Source organism: Dermacentor variabilis, chromosome 6 (genome assembly GCF_050947875.1).
Source record: "Dermacentor variabilis isolate Ectoservices chromosome 6, ASM5094787v1, whole genome shotgun sequence".
NCBI classification, from domain to species: Eukaryota; Metazoa; Arthropoda; class Arachnida; order Ixodida; family Ixodidae; genus Dermacentor; species Dermacentor variabilis.
In genome coordinates this window covers 103,261,120-103,284,136 of record NC_134573.1, presented here as the reverse complement: position 1 = coordinate 103,284,136, position 23,017 = coordinate 103,261,120, and the positions used below count along the sequence as shown (strand labels likewise).

The following is a 23,017-nucleotide window of genomic DNA, read 5'->3' as shown; positions in this document are numbered from 1 at the left end:
TGAGGATTATATTGGCTGGTTCAAGCTATCTTTAGACCCCCGATGGATTTGGCTCCTACTGAACTAACTTTGTGATAGGATTTGTAATGTTCGCGGAAACAAAAATATTTTCGGCAGCAATTATACCGTGCTCTGTGTATGCGAATGTAAAAGAGATAGCAGAGTGCTCTTTCCCAAAAATATCAGTTTCGCCAGAAAGGCGAAGCATCGATTGCGATAGCAAATTAGCAAACAGCCATACGAAGTAAGGATATGCCTTCGTCGGCCACATCAACTTACAGACATTCGCTTGCTAACTAAATTAACGAGCTTGGTGTCAGCGCGCAGCAAACATGAACACATCCCACTCGATGACTGCGGACACTCGCTGTTGAAACGCTGGCGTGAGCAAGCCCGGAATCAGCAGCGAGTGAAGTGACCTTCGTGTTGTCTATCGTTTCAACGCAAACTGAGCGCCGAGAACAAACAGCACACATAAAGATATGAGCCGTCGACGCACCTAGATTTTGCCCCTAACGTAGATAGCTCCCAAGATACGGCTGCGCGACTGCGCACTGCTGCCACATACGCAGCTGCAGCCGAAGTAGAACGCCGCCCCCTGTCCCTCCTCTCCCCCCGGTGCCTTGCAACGTTGGATGCCTTGCGCGCGACGGAAGACGGCGCGCTTCCTCGTCGTTCTTCTCCCTTTCGCGCGGGCGAGATTGAGTCGCGATCGTACGCTCTTATCGCGCCCTTTCACTAGCACACACAGCGTAGGGCGCGCGGCGACGGTGTCATCGCCCTTGGCCTTTATATGGAACATCACGGCGACGCCGAAGGCGACGGCAAAAACGCGCCTGAAGTGTGCATGTAATTGCTGTCGCAATGAAATTCCGAGAATTTGTTTCGATGTACACATGATGCAGGTGAGCCGCTTCCCAAATAACATTGCCGTGGTCGAACACGGTCAAACCAAGTTTATCGAGCGATAGCACGTTTTTGCTTGCTTTGGGAAAGGACACAGACACTGCTCGGCGCCGTCAGCAGCAGCGGGCGAATTGACCTTCATGCTGCGTCTCGCTTTAACGCAAACTAAGTGCCGAAAGCACAGCGCATATGAAGCTATCAGCACTCGGCGTACTTTGTACACATCGCAGAGGGCTTTCAAGATATGGAAGCCACGTGGCGTACGCAGCAGCCGACGCTACGCAGTGGCCGGCTAAGTCCCAGTTTGACCTTGGCTGAGTTTAAACGTCAGATTTACGGAATCGGGCGTTTTCTGGGTTTGTACCTGGAGTAGTAGAGCTATCGCTGTAAAAGGTTTACTGCAACTGGTTTCCAAAGCTGTCCCATGCCGACTTTCCGAAGAAATCCCTAAAACCCCGTCAGCTGCGGCTTCTTCGCAATAAGACTCACTTTGAGGAGAAGCCCGCTTCAATCACTTCCTTTGGCATACATTAGATAGATCTTATCTGAGCATTGTCTGCGTGCTTAAAGTTGGCATGGCAATGGCAACTGGCATTTAAATAAGCAAGCAAGTCAACGAACGAACGAACGAACGAACGAACGAACGAACGAACGAACGAACGAACGAACGAACGAACGAACGAACGAACGAACGAACGAACGAACGAACGAACGAACGAACGAACGAACGAACGAACGAACGAACGAACGAACGAACGAACGAACGAACGAACGAACGAACGAACGAACGAACGAACGAACGAACGAACGAACGAACGAACGAACGAACGAACGAACGAACGAACGAACGAACGAACGAACGAACGAACGAACGAACGAACGAACGAACGAACGAACGAACGAACGAACGAACGAACGAACGAACGAACGAACGAACGAACGAACGAACGAACGAACGAACGAACGAACGAACGAACGAACGAACGAACGAACGAACGAACGAACGAACGAACGAACGAACGAACGAACGAACGAACGAACGAACGAACGAACGAACGAACGAACGAACGAACGAACGAACGAACGAACGAACGAACGAACGAACGAACGAACGAACGAACGAACGAACGAACGAACGAACGAACGAACGAACGAACGAACGAACGAACGAACGAACGAACGAACGAACGAACGAACGAACGAACGAACGAACGAACGAACGAACGAACGAACGAACGAACGAACGAACGAACGAACGAACGAACGAACGAACGAACGAACGAACGAACGAACGAACGAACGAACGAACGAACGAACGAACGAACGAACGAACGAACGAACGAACGAACGAACGAACGAACGAACGAACGAACGAACGAACGAACGAACGAACGAACGAACGAACGAACGAACGAACGAACGAACGAACGAACGAACGAACGAACGAACGAACGAACGAACGAACGAACGAACGAACGAACGAACGAACGAACGAACGAACGAACGAACGAACGAACGAACGAACGAACGAACGAACGAACGAACGAACGAACGAACGAACGAACGAACGAACGAACGAACGAACGAACGAACGAACGAACGAACGAACGAACGAACGAACGAACGAACGAACGAACGAACGAACGAACGAACGAACGAACGAACGAACGAACGAACGAACGAACGAACGAACGAACGAACGAACGAACGAACGAACGAACGAACGAACGAACGAACGAACGAACGAACGAACGAACGAACGAACGAACGAACGAACGAACGAACGAACGAACGAACGAACGAACGAACGAACGAACGAACGAACGAACGAACGAACGAACGAACGAACGAACGAACGAACGAACGAACGAACGAACGAACGAACGAACGAACGAACGAACGAACGAACGAACGAACGAACGAACGAACGAACGAACGAACGAACGAACGAACGAACGAACGAACGAACGAACGAACGAACGAACGAACGAACGAACGAACGAACGAACGAACGAACGAACGAACGAACGAACGAACGAACGAACGAACGAACGAACGAACGAACGAACGAACGAACGAACGAACGAACGAACGAACGAACGAACGAACGAACGAACGAACGAACGAACGAACGAACGAACGAACGAACGAACGAACGAACGAACGAACGAACGAACGAACGAACGAACGAACGAACGAACGAACGAACGAACGAACGAACGAACGAACGAACGAAGGGTGGTACATATTTCATTCGAAGATTATATTTAATATCCAGTTTGTTTGATTTAAGAATGCGATTTGGACTTTTTATTTTCATACGTGGTTTAAAAAAGACGGGTATGAACAAATATTGAGGTCAAGTGGTGAGGAACCCGCAGTGGTTTTTTAGCGGCTTTGGTGTTGAGCTGCTAATCGCGAGGTCGCGGGATCGAATCCCCGGCACGGCGGCCGCATTTCGATGGGGGCGAAATGCAAAATCACCCGTGTGCTTAGATTTAGGTCCACAATAAAGAACCCCAGGTGGTCAAAATTTCCGGAGTCCTCCACTACGGCGTGCCTCATAATCAGAAAGTGGTTTTGGCACGTAAAACCCCAAATATTAAGAAAGGAAGGCAGTGAAGCGCTTCACTGCCTTTCTTCTGTCTCTTTTCAAGAAATTTATTTTGCGCCACAAAGTATACCTGGGAAAGTTTCCTTTCTTTAACGCTGCGAGCCCAGTACTTCTCCCAGTACTTCAGTCTGGGCTCTCTGTACCCAGCACAGAGAGCCCAGACCAGCTGGCTACTCTGTGCTGGGGAAGAGGGTCAAGGGGAATAAAAAATAATATAAAAGTAATATTACAAAAGGTGCACGTTAAAAAACCCCAGGCGGTCAAAATCAATCCGGAGTCTCCCACTACGGCGTGCCTCATAATCAGATCGTGGTTTCGCAGGTAAAATCCCATAATTTTTTTTTAAGTAGTGAGAAATAGGTAGCTACTAGTGATTATGATGCTGTTATGCCAGGATGGCGCGCTAGCCTCCCTCTGGTATTTTTAGTTACTGGTTTTGTTGCATCCTTCAAGAACTGCTGAACTAAATGAATGCTCTAGACCATGGCACCTGGAAAAGTGACTGTGCATGTCAGGACTCATGAATACTGAAATACCAAGGAATCTACCGTTATGTGGATTGATAAAGCTCTAACGCTAACGATCCACACAACCGCGACAAGCGAGTGAAAAAATTTACGAGTGACTTCGTGAAACTAACGAGCCGGAAAGCTCTCATAGCCGGACAAGCAACTTTAGTTCGTTCTTTGTGACGTTTAAAGGCTGTGGTTGAGACGCTGTCACGTCCGGCATGTGTATATAATAGCTGACTGTGTGTAACGTATGGATGCCTCACGTCGTAATAAAATCTAGTCGGTTGCTTGCTGTCTAGATGGGCTATAATTGACGTCTTTATGTATTAACTATAGGGGAACTATAGACCAAGGTCAAAAAGAGAGTGGAAGCTTATGTTAAAGTACGCCTTACAGTTAAAAACACAGACGAATCCCGATTACGCTATCGCAATCAGTAATTTTTTTACGAAGCTCCTGATGCAGTGTTTCTTAATTTCTTTTTGGAGCCCCGCCTCACCGCAACTATTTCTTTCGTTCTTTTTTTCGTTAGCACTGTTTTTACAAGATGACTTCCTATACCTCTGAGGTGTCAGGCTATGCCTCACATCCCAGTACGTGATACATAGGGAAACAGCGCATTGAGCAGGTATTAAAAAAAAAGGCTTTTGAATCACCAACAATAAAAAAAACGCATAAGAGAACACCAGCGAACGCAGTACTTAGGACGATCTCTGGTTGGCCCATATACACTTCGTCTCACTGAAAAAGCCTGCGTGTGACGCAGCATTTTCAGCCCGATGCCTGCGACCAGGCGCATGCGCATCGTGATGCAACTTCTTGACGTTTTGTTCTCCCTTCCATTTCCTGCCGCGGAGCCAGCCGAACGCACAAAAGAAATTGAGAGAGGGTGTGGAAGGAGAAGCTCAACCTCTTTGAACGAAAAAGAATAAGAAATACTGTGCATGCGCGAAATCCTCTCTTACGGAACGCCGCAGTTCGCTGAAGGCAAAACACGCTCCGTGCCTGGGCTGGAGAGAAAGCTTCTTTTCTGTGAAAACCCGCGCGCCAGCTCCGTGTCTGCTGCGGAGAGATAAAATGACCCACGCTACGCGCCCGCCTCCCAGCGGAAAGCGCGCGCATAACTGGCGCGCACTTCTGCAAAGAGCGACTGACGTCAGAGGTGCAGCAGGTTCGTCGGCGCATTTCGAACCAGTTTCGGTACACGCCATCGCTGTAGTGCAGCCAAAGAAAAAGAAAACAGCGGGCACTCGCTGAGGAGAAACGGGGAAAACACTGACTGAATACGCGGGATGAGAGAAATGGCGTCTCGCCCGACTTGACGGCGCCGTCAAACTGGATAGCTCTTCTTCGGCAGTCAGCCTGAGAAGATTTACGCTGCCTCACTGCGTTTAGCTGTATTCCAGAAGGCGCGCAGCTTACTTTAGTCGCGCAGTTTAGCTATTTCAGCGATTACCCCTTTGGAATTGGAAGCTTATTCTACCTCACTGGAATCGGAATTTTCGTTTTTTTTTTTGTTAAGGAAGGGCTGCTTTAAGTTCGAGATCATTATTGCGATGGCGTGGCGATGGGCTTACCCAAGCAATAAGCAGTAACAGCGCAAAGTAAGCAACTAATAACTATCCGCGCTGCTTCCAAATTTCAGAAAAAGCTTAAAGTGACCTCGGTCGTCGCAGCGTTGATACAGCGGTGCTGTGACACCCCTTTGGGTGTATTACCTTTTTGCATTATATATTTATTCTGCGACTGTGTCAGCAGTCAAGGCATTAAAAATCGGGTGACGACGCAGCTTGAATCGAGCGCAGCATAGCGTAAACAGAGGCGTCACGTGCCGCAATATGTTTCGCTGTCTTCAGCAAAATTCACTAGTTTTCGTTCACAGCTTAGCGTACGCTACGCCAGAGCGACTGAAGTGTTCCTTTCTTCATGCGGCGCTTATCCTCGTTTCGTCGCGCGCTTATCACTTGACTTTGGGCTCATCCAACTTCATTTCTTTTCTTCCTTTCTTTTTTTTACTCTCCTGGCCGTGAAGATTATCTCATGCTCTTTTATTTATTTTTGTTTTTGTTTGCAACATTTGAGCTCGTACGGAATGTTTCTCTCGCGGTCAACGCGTGTCTTTGAGGCAATGTGAATTCATTGCACGGCGCAGCCTGTACTAGAGCCGGAGCATGAGAGCAAGGCGGGAAGAGGCGGACAGGGTTGACGTGGGCCTTTGCCCGAGACGATGCGTCATTCGTGAGCTGGCCGCGCACCATGATTGTCTCAGTCAGCATCGAGCGAAAGTAAAAAAAAAGCGACCATCGACTCATTGTACCGCGCGCCACTCCCGCCACACTGACATAGGAGAGGCATGTAACGCCGATTGTGAAAAATTGAGCAGAAGGCAAAGATGACACCGTCTCTGACTCTCAGCTTTCTCATAGCGTTAATTCGCTCTCTTTCTTAGCTTATTTAATCTGGTTATATATCATGAAGTTCAATTTATTTCCAACCCAGAGCGGAAAAAAATGTCGTTCTCTAGGTTACCGGTCGAAACAGCAGTCGGGGGCCGTATAACGTAAACTATTTCAATCGGTTTTTATTAGCCTTTTGACGTCAAATTTACGTAAACGCCAGCGTAAGCATCCGGCGGTGACTATTTAAACCGCTCAATCAAAGTCTCTCCTCGTGTATAGGAAATCACTTTTGTTTGATTTCAAAGCGAATATCATTTGCCTACTTTGACAGGTTTCACAGCGAAGCTGTTTAGGCGGACCCTGTGCCGTGGTTGGCGGACTTCGTTAAAGCTATCATCATCAGCAACGGCTCGAGCGTCGTCGTCGTCTTCCACAGCTGGCTTCGTTGCCGCTCGTCATTCCAGCGTAAAATTTCACTTCTATTCTGTCGTTGTAATGGAGAGGCCGCGTTTACGGTGTTATGAGTCATTGCTTAAGGGGGCACGAGCCATTCATTGTTTTAGTGACGGACAGACAATTTAATTGTGAAGAACCGGAAGTGACAATGCCGGTCGGATGCTGCTAACCACGTCCCCAAGCAAACTCGAGATATCGAACGCAAGCTACAGCGGCGGTCGGAGGGCATAGCGACACTGACGTCGTTCTCTCTGTCGCAGCCGAACGTGTGTGTAAGCTCAATAAGAAACACAAAGACGTCAATTGTCAAGCCAATGCAACCAACCGTCAAAACGATTGCAGTGCCAACATCTCCAGCGGCGGGCCTTGCGCCCAATATATGGAGCTTTTGATTAGTGGTTCCGCACATTCCATCCCAGCTGCAACTATGGGAAGACCACAAGTAGTGCGTACTCCCGAGGAAGAAGCTGCCTACCACAAAAGTGATAGTGAGGTGAAGGAATTGGCGAAACAACAGATTTACAATGTAGATTTGCTTGCCAAGTTTGAATTGCATGGAATAATTATTTATCGTCATTAGCGCTCCGCTTTTGGTCAAAACGTTTCGGTCTGCGCCCACTTCTACTTTACGTCACGAGATGACATGAAACAGCGAAAGCTCACCCCGTCAAAGTATTAGTTACACTCGGTATAACTAACACAGCTTCGCTGTTCGACCATCTTCACGGACTGGAAGGAGTGGTGATTTTCTATTATTTACTTGGCTCACAAGAGGGGAGGAGCACGCAAAAATGGAGAGGGTTTCTGTGAGGCGTAGCTGTAGAGCAGTGAAAGCAGATAACCGGATGAGGAGGGTGGTGCCGACGTCCGCGATTGGGACGCTTCCCCTTGCTTAGCTTGCGGTGGCTGGTAGAAGATCACAGCGACGTTCCATGGAAAGTTAAGAATGTCCCTAAAACGGATTCACAGCGAAGAAGACAGTGGATGCCAAGCGAATATATATATATATATATATATACACACATATATGCTAGTAAATGCGTTATTCCTGGCAGCTTCGAGTAGCCAGTGCCAGAGCGATAGGTAGGACGACTTCTTCCGTTGCTTTCGGAACGGGGTAGACTTCGGTTATGCCGAAAGAAAATTCTGCTTCTTTTTTTCAGCATACTGATTCAAGTTTAATGCGTGAACATTGCTCTGACGGGGTGAGCTTTCGCTATTTCATGTCGTCTCGTGACATAAAGGCGAAGTGGGTGCAGACCGAAACGTTTTTGACCAAAAGCGGAGGGCTAATGACGATAAATAATTATTCTTCTTTTGTTAGGTGTGATCCCGCGTAATCAGTGCGCGCATGCCATATCAGATAAGGAGTTTTTGTGGTTTTCGTGACGTCGCGTGACAGACAGGCGAAGCGGGGGTACCTCGCAATATGTTCGACCACTTATGGAGCGCTGATTGCAGAAATGGAATAGAAACAGTTTGGAACCGCTTTACACGCCCCAAGCGCTTGACTATAATGCCCGTCCTTCACCCCAACTAGCATTTGACTCATTACCTCATGTGCAGCGGAACAGAAAACAGAATAAGTACAGTTCGGCCCACTGTTAAAGAAAACACCAATGTAATCAAGAGCTTGATGAAAACTGGTTTGGTAGGTATTGCTCATAGTCAAGGGTAAAACGGACCCCGACCGAAAATATTAAAAGAATCCATGACGTTTCGGCTCCCATACAGGAGGCTTGTTCACATTGAAAAAAGAAGAAAAACTTGTTTTTAATTGTGAACAAGGCTCTTGTGCGGGAGTCGTAACGTCTTGGTTTCCTTTCTTTTAAAATACCCGCCGTGGTTGCTCAGTGGCTATGGTGTTGGGCTGCTGAGCACGAGGTCGCGGGATCGAATCCCGGCCACGGCGGCCGCATTTCGATGGGGGCGAAATGCGAAAACACCCGTGTGCTTAGATTTAGGTGCACGTTAAAGAACCCCAGGTGGTCAAAATTTCCGGAGTCCTCCACTACGGCGTGCCTCATAATCAGAAAGTGGTTTTGGCACGTAAAACCCCAAATATTATTATATTTCTTTTAATGTTTTTAGTCGGCGTCAATTTTACCCTTCACTATAAAACACTAATGCGCAGTCTCGCCTTGTTTGCGTACACCAGTTGCAAGCGTTAGCTGAAGCTATGTCACTGCACAGGTGCGCAGAAATGCGCCACTTCCACGAACCATGAGTCATCTGAGGACGTACTCTGGGACGATACCTCTCAGTGGTACTATCGCCTCGGACATCACACACACGCTGATTGCATGGCTGGGCAAAAACGGATGAGCTGATTGGCTGGTTGAGCGCTACGTAGACAGTTTTAGTATTACACCATGACGATACGTACGCAGCACGGGAGTGCTTTGCGAAGCGTAGGAGCGCGTGTCGTGTTAGGGCTTTAAGTACTGCGAAATGCCTACGTACGTGAGGGAGCGAGCGTTAGACGCCGGGCGCGTCGGAGCGCATTGGCCGCGTCCGCCAGTACGTCGAACCGTCGGTCGAACTAGACGCTGTTGATCTCGCTAGCGTGGTGTAACGTGTAGGCGCGTTCCCGTTTCGTCGAACTATATTTAGGCCTTTAAGAGACTACTTTTAATACAGGTGAAATGCACGAACCATATCGAGAAAAATAAAAACCGAATACTTGCTTTCTGAGGCTCGCACGATCAATTGCGACGAACTGCGCCAAAAGCAGGTCGAGCCTTTCGCGCAAACAGCACACTGAACACTTTTTCAATAACAAAGTTCCTATTTTTGCTATGCCTTCCCACCGTGCAGGATCTGGGAATAGCTTGTGCGCGTTCATTTCACGCAGCAACGCCAAATTGTAGGCCATTGAAAAGTACGGCCTTCCGCTGGTCGCCTTTTGACGCTGCCATTTTGGGAAACTCTTTTGTCTCACGCTCTCCCGAACAAACGAGAACCATGAGAGCAGCACGCAAGGCTCCCTACGTACGCACGCAAGAATCGGATGCGTGCGTACGCAGCGGCGGCGTACGCATCACGTACCGTTCGTGTTGCGTTCTGCACATGCGCACTTTGCAGAACGTAGCGATCTTACGTACGCAACGCCGTTGCGTACGCTACGTACGCAGTACTAAAACTGTCTGGTATCGCCGAAAGTGTTCGTCCGAGAATACGTGCCCTGCTACAAAGCAGGCCAGTTGGGCACTTGCCAGAGGGAAAAAAATTGCGCACGCGCTCTCTAGGTTCACGCGCTCCTTTTAACCGTAGATAGCGTTGCACATCATATACACTGCGCAACAAAATCGAACCGAATTAGAGCTGAACGAGACACACAATATGGGCCAACTTTCCCGACAATGTGCTGTCGGGCGTCAAAAGGTTGCGGGGTGCGTGTTACACGAAAAAACGACAAAGAACTCAATTTGTGATTTGAGCTAAGCAGGCTGTTGAAATTCGTACCAGAGTGCTGGCTGCCAATACTATCGCAGACCGCTTGTCAGTATTTGAGGTTGAATGCACAAACTTCGCGGAAAGTGAGATTGTTTTTTCTTTTCGCAAATCCCGCTACCGCGTAAACCTCTGACGCATGTCATACTCTGACAGAAAAAGAAAGGAATGAAAGGCAGGCTGGTCTACCAGACACGCGTCCGGTTTTCTACCCTACACAGGAGGAAAGGGGTTAAGAACATAGGCTGCAAGAAAGAAAGGTGGATAGAAAGACAGAAATAAAGGAAGACAGGTAACAAGAAAGAAAAAAAAAGAAGGATAGATAGATAGATAGATAGATAGATAGATAGATAGATAGATAGATAGATACCCGACGTGGTTGCTCAGTGGCTATGGTGTTAGGCTGCTGAGCACGCGGTCGCGGGATCGAATCCCGGCCACGGCGGCCGCATTTCGATGGGGGCGAAATGCGAAAACACCCGTGTACTTAGATTTAGGTGCACGTTAAAGAACTCCAGGTGGTCGAAATTTCCGGAGTTCTCCACTACGGCGTGCCTCATAATCAGAAAATAGTTTTGGCACGTAAAACGCCATAATTTAATTTTAATTTTTTAATAGATAGATAGATAGATAGATAGATAGATAGATAGATAGATAGATAGATAGATAGATACATAGATAGATAGATAGATAGATAGATAGATAGATAGATAGATAGATAGATAGATAGATAGATAGATAGATAGATAAAAAAGAGGGAATACTGACTGTGACGCTTCATCCGCAGGTTCAAATCGACACCGCAGTTGGTCACGGAAGCGTGTAGCTGCATGAAGTGCGGCATTTCGCACATCGCTAGTGGAACTCGATATAGTGGTTCTCCTTATCAGGTCGCACCTCATAAGTTACTTATATGAGGTCCGTGCGGATAATAATCACCACTTAGTCGTGATACGTGCACCGATGCGCTGGTGCGAAAAGACCGTCACTGGCTGCGCCTTTACCTGTTCGCTGCGGTAGAGCACCCTGGTCTTGGAAACGACGCCGACGTCCGAACCGCGGTCGGGAGGTGCCAACGGTCCCCAGGAACCGGCGGTGGCGGCCATCTGGCGCCGCAGCGCGGCTTTCTCGCTGGGGCTGCGCACCACTGTGCCGTACGACGAACCGAGCTTGGAGCGGGGCAGGGGCGTTTGGGCGAAGCGACCCGCCACGGATGGCCGGCGGGGCTTGACCACGCCCACGGGGTTCTGGCCCGGCTGCCGCACGACTTTGCCGAACGAGCCTGGCGTCCAGAACATGAGTGCCTTGTCGTCGGGCGACACGTAACCGAACGGGTAGGAGGCTGGGAACTGCGCCGCGAAAGTAGGAGAGGGATGCGTTATGCTTGGATTGGGGAAAAAAAAAATAGAAGTAGAAAATACGCTATAGCACGCAAGGCCTTATAGCTCTGTCCGTATCTAAAAGAGTATGAAACGGGAAAGCTGCCCGTTATGCGTTCACGTTTAGCCCTCAACAGGACGGTGGTGTCGAACACGTTTGGCCGTACGCGGATTGGCTTATTTCATTCGTGCGTGTATACGGCCTTTATTTACCGCGGGTGGTATCTCCATTGCACCTTATTTCTTTTCAATATTGGCTGTTTAATCCCGCTTAAGAGATCTGCTTTGTTGTCGGAACGTTTCTCATATCACCCGATGTTATCATCCTTCGATAATTGGACATCTTATTGCTTGTGGACACGCCGGCGACGCTGTTGTTGCCAACATTTTCATTTTCATCAAAAGAAATCACTCACGCACTCATTCTGGCAGCCCACAAAACTTGTTCAGTCCCTGAACAACAACTACGGCGTAGCTCAACTATGTGAAAAATGGTTCCCGTTTATTCTGCCTCTTTACAGCAGCGTAGTTAAAACCAATTGGATGGTGTAAACAGCAACGCATATCAGCTGGAGCCTGTGGTTCTGGTCGTCCTGAATGGTTTAAACGCGCTTTACTCAAAGTCTTACGTGTACTGCATGTTGTTCAGATAACTTCTGCGATGTATCTTAGCCTCTCTTGTAAACATGTGTGCTTCTAATGCGCAGGGGAATAACGTAAACCGACTTCTTATTGTAGTGTAACGCTCAATGTGCACGTTTTAAATAAATCTCATAGTTAGGCTTAGGGATGATAAGTGATCAAGGTTTGATGTAGAAGTTAACAAAACGAAAAATAAAACAACTATGACATACGAGAAACTTCAATACTGCTGGGCAATCGGCGTAGCTATAATTAATTGTTATATGTATATTGACTACTTGAAAGGCTGCTCAGAGCGGTTGGGATCAAGCGCGTTTTCCTTGTACTTGAATAAAACGAAGTGAAAACGACCTACTTAGTTGTTTTTGCGTATCAAATCACTGAAGGATGCCAAAGACATCTAAGTCTGTGTCTGCTTTTTTCGTGTTGAAATGGAAACCACCGCAACCATCATAACGCCATGATAACGTCGCTGGCATGAATATAACTGTTCTATTATTCGTTCTACCTCGCAAAAACTAAGATTACTACGAAATAGCAATTTTTCAGGCGGGATTTTACCCGTCGTGAGTCGAGCCCCACTCTGCGCAGGAATGCAAGCAGTGCACAAACAACTCTGCAAGGGCATTTACAGGTTGGACCAAGGTATACCAATGGTGCCTCTTCATTAAACTGCTCATTGCCGATTCTCGACAGGCATGATGGATGGATGGAAAAACTTTATTTTCGTCAGAACGCATGTGCGGACGATTCCGTGCTAGATGGCCATCAGCTCATGGCTGACGGCGACCTGGGTGGCCCACTCCACGGCCCTGGTCTGGACGACCGGGTCTGAGCTGGCCAACACGGCCTCCCACTGCTCGAGAGAAGGATCACGCATAATATCCGCCGGTGGCGGCGCTATGCTACAGCTCCACAATATGTGGTCATAGGTGGCCAGTTCCTGGCACCATTTGCATTCCGGCTGAACGTCCGGGTAGATTTTGTTTAACACGTATGGGTTATAGAAAGATCTCGTCTGCAATCTTCGCCAGACGCTTTCCTGCGCCTTCACCAATTGCTTGTCCGGTGGAGGGTAAATTCTCCGCTCAAGTTTGTAATGGTTAGTAATGTCGTGAAAGGACACCAGCCCATCTCTCGTGGACCTCCCTGGAACGTCCGGCTCACCTGCTCGGCTGACGAAACCTCGAGCATTCATGTGAGCCGCCTCGTTCCCAGGGTTCCCAGAGTGGGCCGGTACCCAGACAATTTCCACCTCCGTAGTCCCTCGCCCCGTGGCCCGATCTAGTAATCCTGCCGCTGTGACAGAGATTCTGCCCCTCGCCAAATTTCGGATGGCTGTTTTAGAGCCGCTGAAAATCAGGTCAGCTTCAGTATTACCTATAGCTAGCGCTATCGCCGCCTCCTCTGCAGTTTCTGAGGAGCGGGTTTTGACTGATCCAGAGGTGACTAAGCGTCCCCGCCCGTCCACCACCGCAACTGCAAATGCGTCCTTGTTCTTATACTCGGCGACATCTACGTAGACTGCCCCGTTGTACTTCCCGTACTTAGCATGTAAAGCTCTGGCTCTTGCCTTCCTACGGTTCTCGTGATGAATCGGATGCATATCTTTAGGTAAAGGTTACATGTACAAGCCCCGCCACAGGCAGTCGGCCAACGCTCTCCGCTCTCGCGCGTACTGCATGAGCAAACACAAAGGCGCTGCACTGTTTCCTGCGGAAGAAGCAAGGAGGAAGAACGAGAGGCATCGTGGGTGGGCCAGCTGACACGCGTCCGGTTTGCTATCCGAGGGGCTTAAATGATGAAAATAACTAAATAATCGGAGGCTAGGGAGGCACTAATAGCCTCAGCCGCACGTAGGGTTGCCCGTCACGCCTAGGATCAGTCGCTGAGGCCAGTCGATTTCATGAACTGCGGTTGCACTTCGCAACAATCGCAGTTTGTCGATCGCAGTCACGTCGAAGCACCGCCAGCGACCCTCCCTGCGGGAGTGCTCGCGGCAGCGTGCCCTCACCTGCGGTATCTCGTTGGTGAGCTGACTGTGTCGAGCCATGCGGTGCATCTGGCGCCACATGAGCCTGAGCTGGGCGCACGAGGGCTCGGGCATGGCGGCCGGGGGAAGCTGCTCCACCTGGCGCCGTTCCAGCACGCGCCGCTGCAGCCACTCCGGGTCTGCGGACTGCGCCCGCGAGGGTGCCGCCGCCAGCAGCACCAGTGGCAGCAGCAGCAGCAGGCCGCTCGGCCCCGACGACGGTACCGCCATGGAACTCGGCCCGGCTCGGAGGGGGCGCGCACCTGCACGAAACGGGGAAGGACACCTGTTGGATTCGGAGCGAGAATGGCCGCGGTTGTGTGTTCACGTTGCGTCACGGCAAACGCTTCCTGTTATGCCCTTGCGTGTGTTTTACGGGGAATTTCCCTGGCTGCCGTGGCACTTTTGTTCTTTCAGATAATTATCAGATATTTATCTGACCGAACGACGTTGCCACTCGGGGAGGAGTGGAGATCCCCCTTTTTTTTTCTCTCCGCGCGCTTGACATGGTGCGGCGCGGAGTCATTGGATCCCCTATTAAGATTACCCTTTCTCCGAGGTGCGCGCTCTCTCTCTCTCCATTGGTGCACGCTTGAGGTCACGTGGCTTGGCACCGAGTGAGAGGTTGTGAATGTGCGACTTCTCGTGTCCCTTGTTGCGCAGAATCCCAGAGAAGGAGAACATAGTCTACAGCAAATATGTGGGCTGAACGCGCACCGACAGCAGGCCCGCCAGGAAGAGCCGAGGAATGGTGCCGATGAGTACTTTCACGTCAACGATTGCCTCATCTAAGAGGAATTGGACGAACGCTGTCGTTCTCGAGCCGCGAAAGAACGTCGATGCTACGCTGTCCAGAATGCCAAGAAAGAGAATATCGTCTGCAGTAAATGAGTGTGCTGAACGACTGTCGATGGCAGACCTTGCTTACTTAGATAATCATCCTCGGTGGTACCGGGCTGATTTCTTTTCTCATGTGTGTGGCATTGTTGTATTTTTGTTGCCTAGTTTCTTTAAAATCGACTGTTTAAGCACTTTCGCGAAATGTGTGTTATTACCGAAACTTCTTTAACATCACTTCATGTTATCATCCTTTATCGTTTATTGCTTGGGGAAAAGGCGGCAACACAATAATTGCCATTATTTCTAATCTCATCCAAATTATTCACTCCATCACGCCTTATTTGCAACGTCCACGGTACTACTGAATATTAGATGGATATAAGCGGATCTGGATAAGAACGAAATGGACGCAGTGGAAAGGTTAAAGAAAAAAAAATTGGCAGTGGCTTAGCTCGGCTATGCCACGATATACGTAGCGAAAGCTAAGGCATAGCAGGGTTAGCCTTGTTTAATCTTGATTGCAAGTCCAGGTTAGCCTGGTTGTCTAGCTATGTTGCGGCGTTTAGCCAGTCGTTCGGCGCGCTGTTCGTCTGTTTCCTGCGCGATTCGTTTCCTCTTCATCTCGTTCCGATGTCGATTCCAGGCCTCCTCCTACTTATCAGAATTATCGCCGTCCATACTGCCACCTCAACTGTGAACACGGCGCACGCGAGCTCTCCTTTTCAATCCTCCGACATGTTATCAGGCATGCGACGCAGCTGGCGAAGCTAGCGGAGGCGAGCGCAACGACGAGGAACGCGGTGTGACGTCATACCTAACGGCGGCGGCGGAAAGGCGCGGCCCTGTGCAGCGGCAGAACACCTGTGGGTCGGTGCTACTAGTGGCACATGCGCAGTAGTGACTAGGGAGCGAGAGAGAGAGAGAGAAATATCTGCGGCGAGGCTCTCGTTGTGAAGTCATGTGCCTCCTCGGAGCACCGCCATGGCGAAATCGCAAGTTCGCGGCCAGTAAAGCTTTAAAGGAAGGAAGGAAAAAGTAGAGAAGGAAAGGCAGGGAGGTTAAAGCTTTAAAAATATCAGTAGCATCACTACGCCCGTTTCTAGGGGCTACTTATAAAATCTAATTCATGTATTCATTCACCTAGTTGAATGGGAGGTGTACACTGAAGTAACGTTTGAGAAGAGCCATTGCATGAATTGTTCTGACAGCGTTAAACCATGCAATATGCATTTTAATGATTCCTGTGTTCACATTATCATCATAATGCTTTTTCTTTCCACCTTTTTTCCTTCCTCTTTTCCTTATTTCAACATATCGAGTACCTGGCTAGAAGGTGCGCATATAAAGTGAGCGTTCAAAATTTACTTCACGCTTTTCTGCCGCCTCACTTTGAGGCCATTTTTCATTTGTATGCGATCCCGACATTGCGTTTCGGCTAAAGACAACACGGGTCATCAATCTATGTACGATTGACGCCCTGTTTCTCAAAACTTTTTAAAGATTTCTTTGGCTCGAACCCCCCCCCACACACACTTTGCGACAGCTGTCAGCTGTCTTGCACGATTGGCCGGTGTTGGACGTAGCGCGAACCGACAACGGAGATAATGAAAACTTAGGCGCCCCGGAGCGGCCGGCGGTGTACATAGGCGTAGACGTGAGCTCCAATGCAAACACGCCATCACCGTCGCATCGTAGTCGTCCCTCCATTGTCGTCGTCGTGCAGTCGCCATGGTTATGTGTTCGTCATCCTGCTGCCATCGGGCCGCTGTTGTCACGCAGTCATCGTCATTCCACCGTCGCCACACCGCCGTCGTCGCTGCATCGTCGTCATTCTATCGCTGTCGCTGTTATCTCGGCGTTAAACAAGCTCGCATCATACACGATAAGACACCTCAGCAGATTTACACCGCCTAGCTATCGCTTGAATTAAACATTCATCCCTCGATGACCGTTGACAATTTTAATAGGAAGCTTTCTTTCCCTTCATTCAGTGGCCCCCCTCCCCCTCTCCCAACTTAGTATGATATGGCTGCTTGTGTTGCATGATGCGCTGGGCTCGAAGATCACGCTAACCGCGGCGGCCTAGGGCAACGAACGATGATGTAAGCGCAGGCGCGAGCTCAAGAAACAGGCATAATGACAAAAAAAATGGCAGCAGTACAAGTGTAGAGGAAACAGAGGCTCGGAAAAAAAGCGTCGAGCGCACTCGGAACGCCTTCGATACGCAGCGAGGTGTGATTAGAACGCGAGCACACGCTGCCTCGTAAACGCGAAGTCGAGCAGTTTCAGTGAGCGATTTGCTCACAAATGGGAAGCACCACAGCTTCAGTGCGCAGCGAACGGCTTCGAAGGTGAGCGCAGAATTGCTCGTAAATGCGTATATATAGATTGGCGGCGTCGGTAGGCAGTGATCAGGCAGCTGCGGAAACACACCGCGTTCTTTACGGGTGCCCTCAAACAAGTAGTTAAAGAAACCCTTTCCGCTCGACAAGTTCGGCTCGGTGTGTATGGAGCGTGTGCGAGGTAGACTCTGGCTTCTGTCGAACGTGCTTGCGGTGTTGGGGCGCAATGCAAATTGGTTCAAAATGGTCGTTTGCCTTATGCTGTATAATGTTCGCTAAACAGAAACACCGTTCCTCTATAAAACTAAAGAAAGCCTCGCTTAAACTCATTCTCACCCGGCATAGGAATCCCCGCATTGTTTTTCTTTACAAAAGTTTCTAGCGGACAAATCCTAGTACGAGAGAATTCGTATCTTTTGTTTCCCCTGCCTTTGTTTTTTTTTTTTGCCAGAAAAACTGCTGTTTCGTTCACCCAACACCACGTCAACAGTGGTGCGAATTTCAGAATATTGAAGTACACTGCGTTACGGATGCCTGTCAACAATGCCTTTTCTGTCAACGTCAGGAATCTGAACTCTGCGCCGGTAGCAAGCGAGAAGGGCAGCAAGCTTTTGTACGTGACGTCAAGTAACTTTATCGGAGCATGCGCCGCATTTGTTTCTTTCCCATTGTTCTGCGGCTAGCTAGCTCTCACTGCAACAAAGAGAAGGCATTGTTTCACTGACCACCGACTTGAAAGAGCAACATGCGTCCCCGGTTGGGTGTCATTGTGCTATTCCCAGAAATCGTTGGCGGGAAGGTCCTTCGATACGTGAGCGTTCTTCAATGACGGTTCAAGGGAGCAGTTCTTACCCGCCTTTGACATTAGATCGCCTTTCACTGGGGACCGTATCCACAAAACCAGCGCACAAGATCGTAAACACTCGTTTGTGCGGAGTCATTTTGCAACGGAACTTTTCAGCTCTCTTTGTCGATGTGCAATGACTTTGCAAAGAGCACAGCGTTCAAAAGTAACACTGATGCACATGCCACACAGGTGTACTTGTACTCCCCTGAGCCTTCGTGTACAGTTATTAAGCAACTACAAAAAAGTCACAGGCCTGCGCGGTACACGCAGCGCAGACAAAGCGTAAGCTGGAAGAGCGGCTCGATGGGAGCACCATTTTCGCTACCACGCGCTACATGGGTCTTCGCGGCGAAGTCTCTTGGTGTCGTTTTCACGAGAACGATAAGAACAGTCCGCCCGGCGTCGACGGCGAGCTGCGGCTTGTCCTGTTCTCTGCACAGCGGTCTGCTGAGCCCGATGTTGCCTAGTTGCGGCCGCGCTCGTAGCTCTACGATTCACTTCTTCAGAAGCGGTTCGTACGTTGCGAGGAGGCGCCACAACGTGCACCGAAGAGTAAATAGAGATATCAAGACTACCTGGCGCACATGTCACATCCCTTGACCCGTGTCACGGCACGTTGCTGTTGATGACGATGATAATGATGGTTTATTGGCACTTGTAGGTGACTATTTGTCACCTAGCCTGCTTGAGTTAACCAGGTCCAGCTACGCGCAGCATGTAACTGCTATATGTAGGGAAACCTGGTGGAATATAACGAAACTGCATTGCAAAGTTTGTATGTATCGACGCTACGCGGCGTGCATGTCACATCGCGTGTCAAATGGCACGGTACGATGCTAATGATGATGATGATTATGATTTAAGGGAATTCCCTTTGAAACAGGACAGTAAAAAACAGTCACATAGCCTCCTTGAAGTAATCAGGTATGCTGTATATGTTTTTCGTTACAACAATATTTACACATCTCCATAATCTTCTTTTTCCCTCCTCAAGACTTCCCTATCTACCTCGTACCAATGCCTGTGCAAGGGCTACATAAGGTGCATCCTGGTGTGATCATATACAACTGCAATGCAAAGGCGCCCGTATAGACGCTACGCGGTGCGAATTTCAGATCGCAAGGCAAGTGGCACAATACGACGACGACGATGATGATGATGATAATGTATTGGCATCCCCTTTGAAACGCGGCAGTCACATAGTCACCTAGTCTGCTTGATTTAATGAGGTACACGACATATATGGTTCTCGCATTCCTGTATACATCTCCTTAAACTTCTTTTTCTCCCCTAAACCTTCTTTAACTGCCTTGTGCCGCTACCTGTGCATCTGCTACACGGCATTCTACCTGGTGTAATAATACGCGACTGCAATGCAAGATGTGCACGAATCGGCGCTACGCGACGTGTGTATTTTCTCGCGACACGTTTATAGGACATTGTTCCGCGGAATGCTAGCAAGCGCTGGCATGGCTCAATGAAAGTTCCAAAGTCGGGCAAACACAAGCGTCCAGATGCGAAATTCATTCAGGAACGGGATCAGTGGTTGCAATCACACTAAGCACTTGAGCAGCCCCTTTCTGAACGACAGACCTTGTCGAGAGAGGTGGTTCGGAATGTCTTTCGATAATTCGGCTTCTCTATAATGAATAGAGTACGTAGCATGAGTGCATTTGTTTTTCATGTGTGTCCAAATGTAATCTAACAGTTTTCGAATGACACTATACTCATAATTCCACGCATTAAAGAAAAGAAAAAGCGCTGGCGTTGCTCAGTGGTAGAGTACCTGATTCTCATGCAGCGGGCCCGGGCTCAATCCCGGCGGGGACTATAGGTATTTTATTTTTCTCATTCCCGGCGATAGCTGCTACGGACACCGGCGGTGGCGGCGGATACGATCGCCAACCGAAACGGCTGAACGATAACAAATGCGCGCGTGACTACCGTAATTCGCCTGGTATGGCCAGGATGTGTCGTCTAACGTCAACGCCATCTAGCATGTAAAGCGGCAATCATGCATTCCGTTCTTTGGTGGGTAAGCTCAGAACTTCGTAGCTCAAACGCATGATTGTTTCGCCGGAAGTGCACAGATGATCGTTCGTCGCTAAGTCTAAAGGACGGTATTGAACTGGCTTTGGTAGCCGAACGACGAGAACCGGCATTAGTTTGCATTGAAACTTGTAATCGGATTTAATCACCGAACTCGTATCTGCGACAACCTACATTAATTATCGCCCCTACAATTACATTTTGCATCATGTTTGCACTCAAATCGAAATGCTGCTACAAGCGCAAGGCGCAGCAGAGCTTTATTCTAAATGTTACTTCTCTTGCGAAACGCAAAACGGAGTGCGCGAAGCTCATTTCCCCCCGTACATTGGGCATGAAATCACAAAGCTGAAAGTGTATATATATATATATATATATATATATATATATATATATATATATATATATATATATATATATATATATATATATATATATATATATATATACACCCATAAACACACACACACACATACGACAAAGCGAAAGTTATACTCGAACAGAAATAAATATTCGATAATTTCCTACCGTCAAGTCTTGAACAGAAAACGAATTCAGTAGAAAGAAATCTGGACTAATATTCTCTTATTCGAAATTTCGAACATTTGAGAACGTGTACATTTAAATAAGTACTCCGTATACGAGGCAAAAAAAAAAACATCTACCATTTTCAGTGCAATGCCCCGGCAGTGTCGTGGTCTAGTGGTAAAGAGAGAAGACGGGCAGCAGAGATGGCTGGGTTTGTTCACTTTACTACTAATTAACTATAGGCTAAATTTAGGACCAGTTTAGTGATTACCAACTTTGATATGACTCATGCATATAAACTACTTCAGTGAATAGACATTAGTTGCGATTTCTATGAGGACAGAGAAACCGGTTCTGTCCAGTCGTAAGCTCTAACTCGAGTGTAGATAAACCTAAACTCAGTCGATAAGCACAGAAGCGAGAAAGAAAGAAGTCGCCCCATCGTGCAGACAGAACAAAGAAAGTGTATTCAAAGGAAATCTTTGGTCTACGACATCTGGCATTCCTTCGTTCTGCCCTTTCGAACACTGAACTCTTGGTATAGTATTTATGCGCAAAGTTTATGTTGAGGGGACTAATACAAGCACCGAGCTGTGCCGAGGCAGCAATTTAAGGTAATTTTATTCTAGCATATATCATATTATTTTTCTTAAACCGTACTTTCGCGCACCAATGTCGCCATCCAAAAGGTCGCCATCCATGGCCTGTAACGTTTCCGATTGAGAATATAATAAAAAGCTGGAAAGTCTACGTTCATCGGATACCGCTGAATAAGAGTAGAATATAGGAAAGGAAAGTGGAACTGCTCTTAAGACACTGCGGTGTCTCATTTAGTGCGACTGAAATTCCCAAAAGCCGAAGGCGATCTAGCGCAAAAAGCAACCCTCCCCCCCCTCCCAACCTTCGGAATTCCCACACCCCTTCCTATGTCTCCACAGGCCGCAAACGTCCTCTTTGTACCACTTTAAACTTAACCGAAAGAAAAAAAAAAGTAGAAAGAAAGGAAATTGAAATGGGACGTAATATAACGCCAAGAGCATAAAATACGAAAGCTGTCTATTTGTTTCCTTCCTGGAAAGCGGCCGCCAGAAACGGTGACGCCCACACATTTCTCAGTGACCTCCAGTTTTTCCTTCTTCACTGTACCCAACTTTTGCTTCACCTATTTTCTTTTCTCGTTTCTCAGTTCATGCGTGCGACCCGCGGTAAACTTGCTATCTGTCTTTTTAATGTAAAACCTGGCCACTCTGGCACGGACTGCTAGGCTTCTATTGTGCTCTCCTTTCTATTTAAACTCCCACTACTACCTAGTTCCGCATGCGCCAATCTCTTGAAGCCAATACTCACGCATTCGGAATCGCAGTAATGAAAAGAGGCTATTTATCGGAAGCTTAACACCTCACCTAAATAGACTGAGTACAATAGAACCTCCCGCTGCGCTTACTTCACATTCTTCTTTTTTTTTACACAAGCTCTCCTTACGTCTTTCCTACTGCAAGATTTCGCTTCCTGCTCAAGTACCGCAAATAGCAGCCCGTTTTTCAGGCCCTTACCTTCTCAGACCTATTGAATGAAAGGTGTTTGTATGTGGGAATTGGAAAAAAAAAAGAACCTGAAAGGGAACACATTACTGTGGGTGCGGTGATTTTCCATGGGCACGCAGTAAGCGCGCTTGAATTTGCAAGTTTGCACAGGGGTTCCCTGGAGGCAATTATTGAAAGATCATGTTTCTTTCTGGCAATAGAACTTCATTTCCTTTTGGCTGGCGTCATTGTCAACAACTGACTTGAAGGCGCGTGTATAGTCCGACTTAGCGCTAACGCTCACGCACACGCACACCCACACACACATACGCGCTACGTCACGTTGGCGAGAACAACAGCGTCTATAATTTGACGCACTGGCACAGCCAACGTAACCGGATACGATGAACGCGCTCCGACGTGCCAGACGTCGAGATTGTTCTTGCTCCCTCCTCGCTTTGATGCATTGCGCGAAGAAAAAAAAATCACTGACGA

General features: G+C 48.4%; 1 protein-coding gene across 1 annotated transcript in view; it reads right to left on the bottom strand.

Moving 5' to 3' along the window:
* The window catches only part of LOC142584978 (uncharacterized), a 308,939-nt gene that overhangs the window by 107,222 nt on the left and 178,700 nt on the right, over positions 1-23,017 (bottom strand). Inside the window, exons 2-3 of the mRNA XM_075695378.1 lie at positions 14,376-14,656; positions 11,345-11,689 (exon numbers count right to left, since the gene is read on the bottom strand). Of these exons, the coding sequence (XP_075551493.1) occupies positions 11,345-11,689; positions 14,376-14,624 (594 nt within the window). The 5' untranslated portion in view covers positions 14,625-14,656. The remainder of the gene's footprint in view (positions 1-11,344; positions 11,690-14,375; positions 14,657-23,017) is intronic.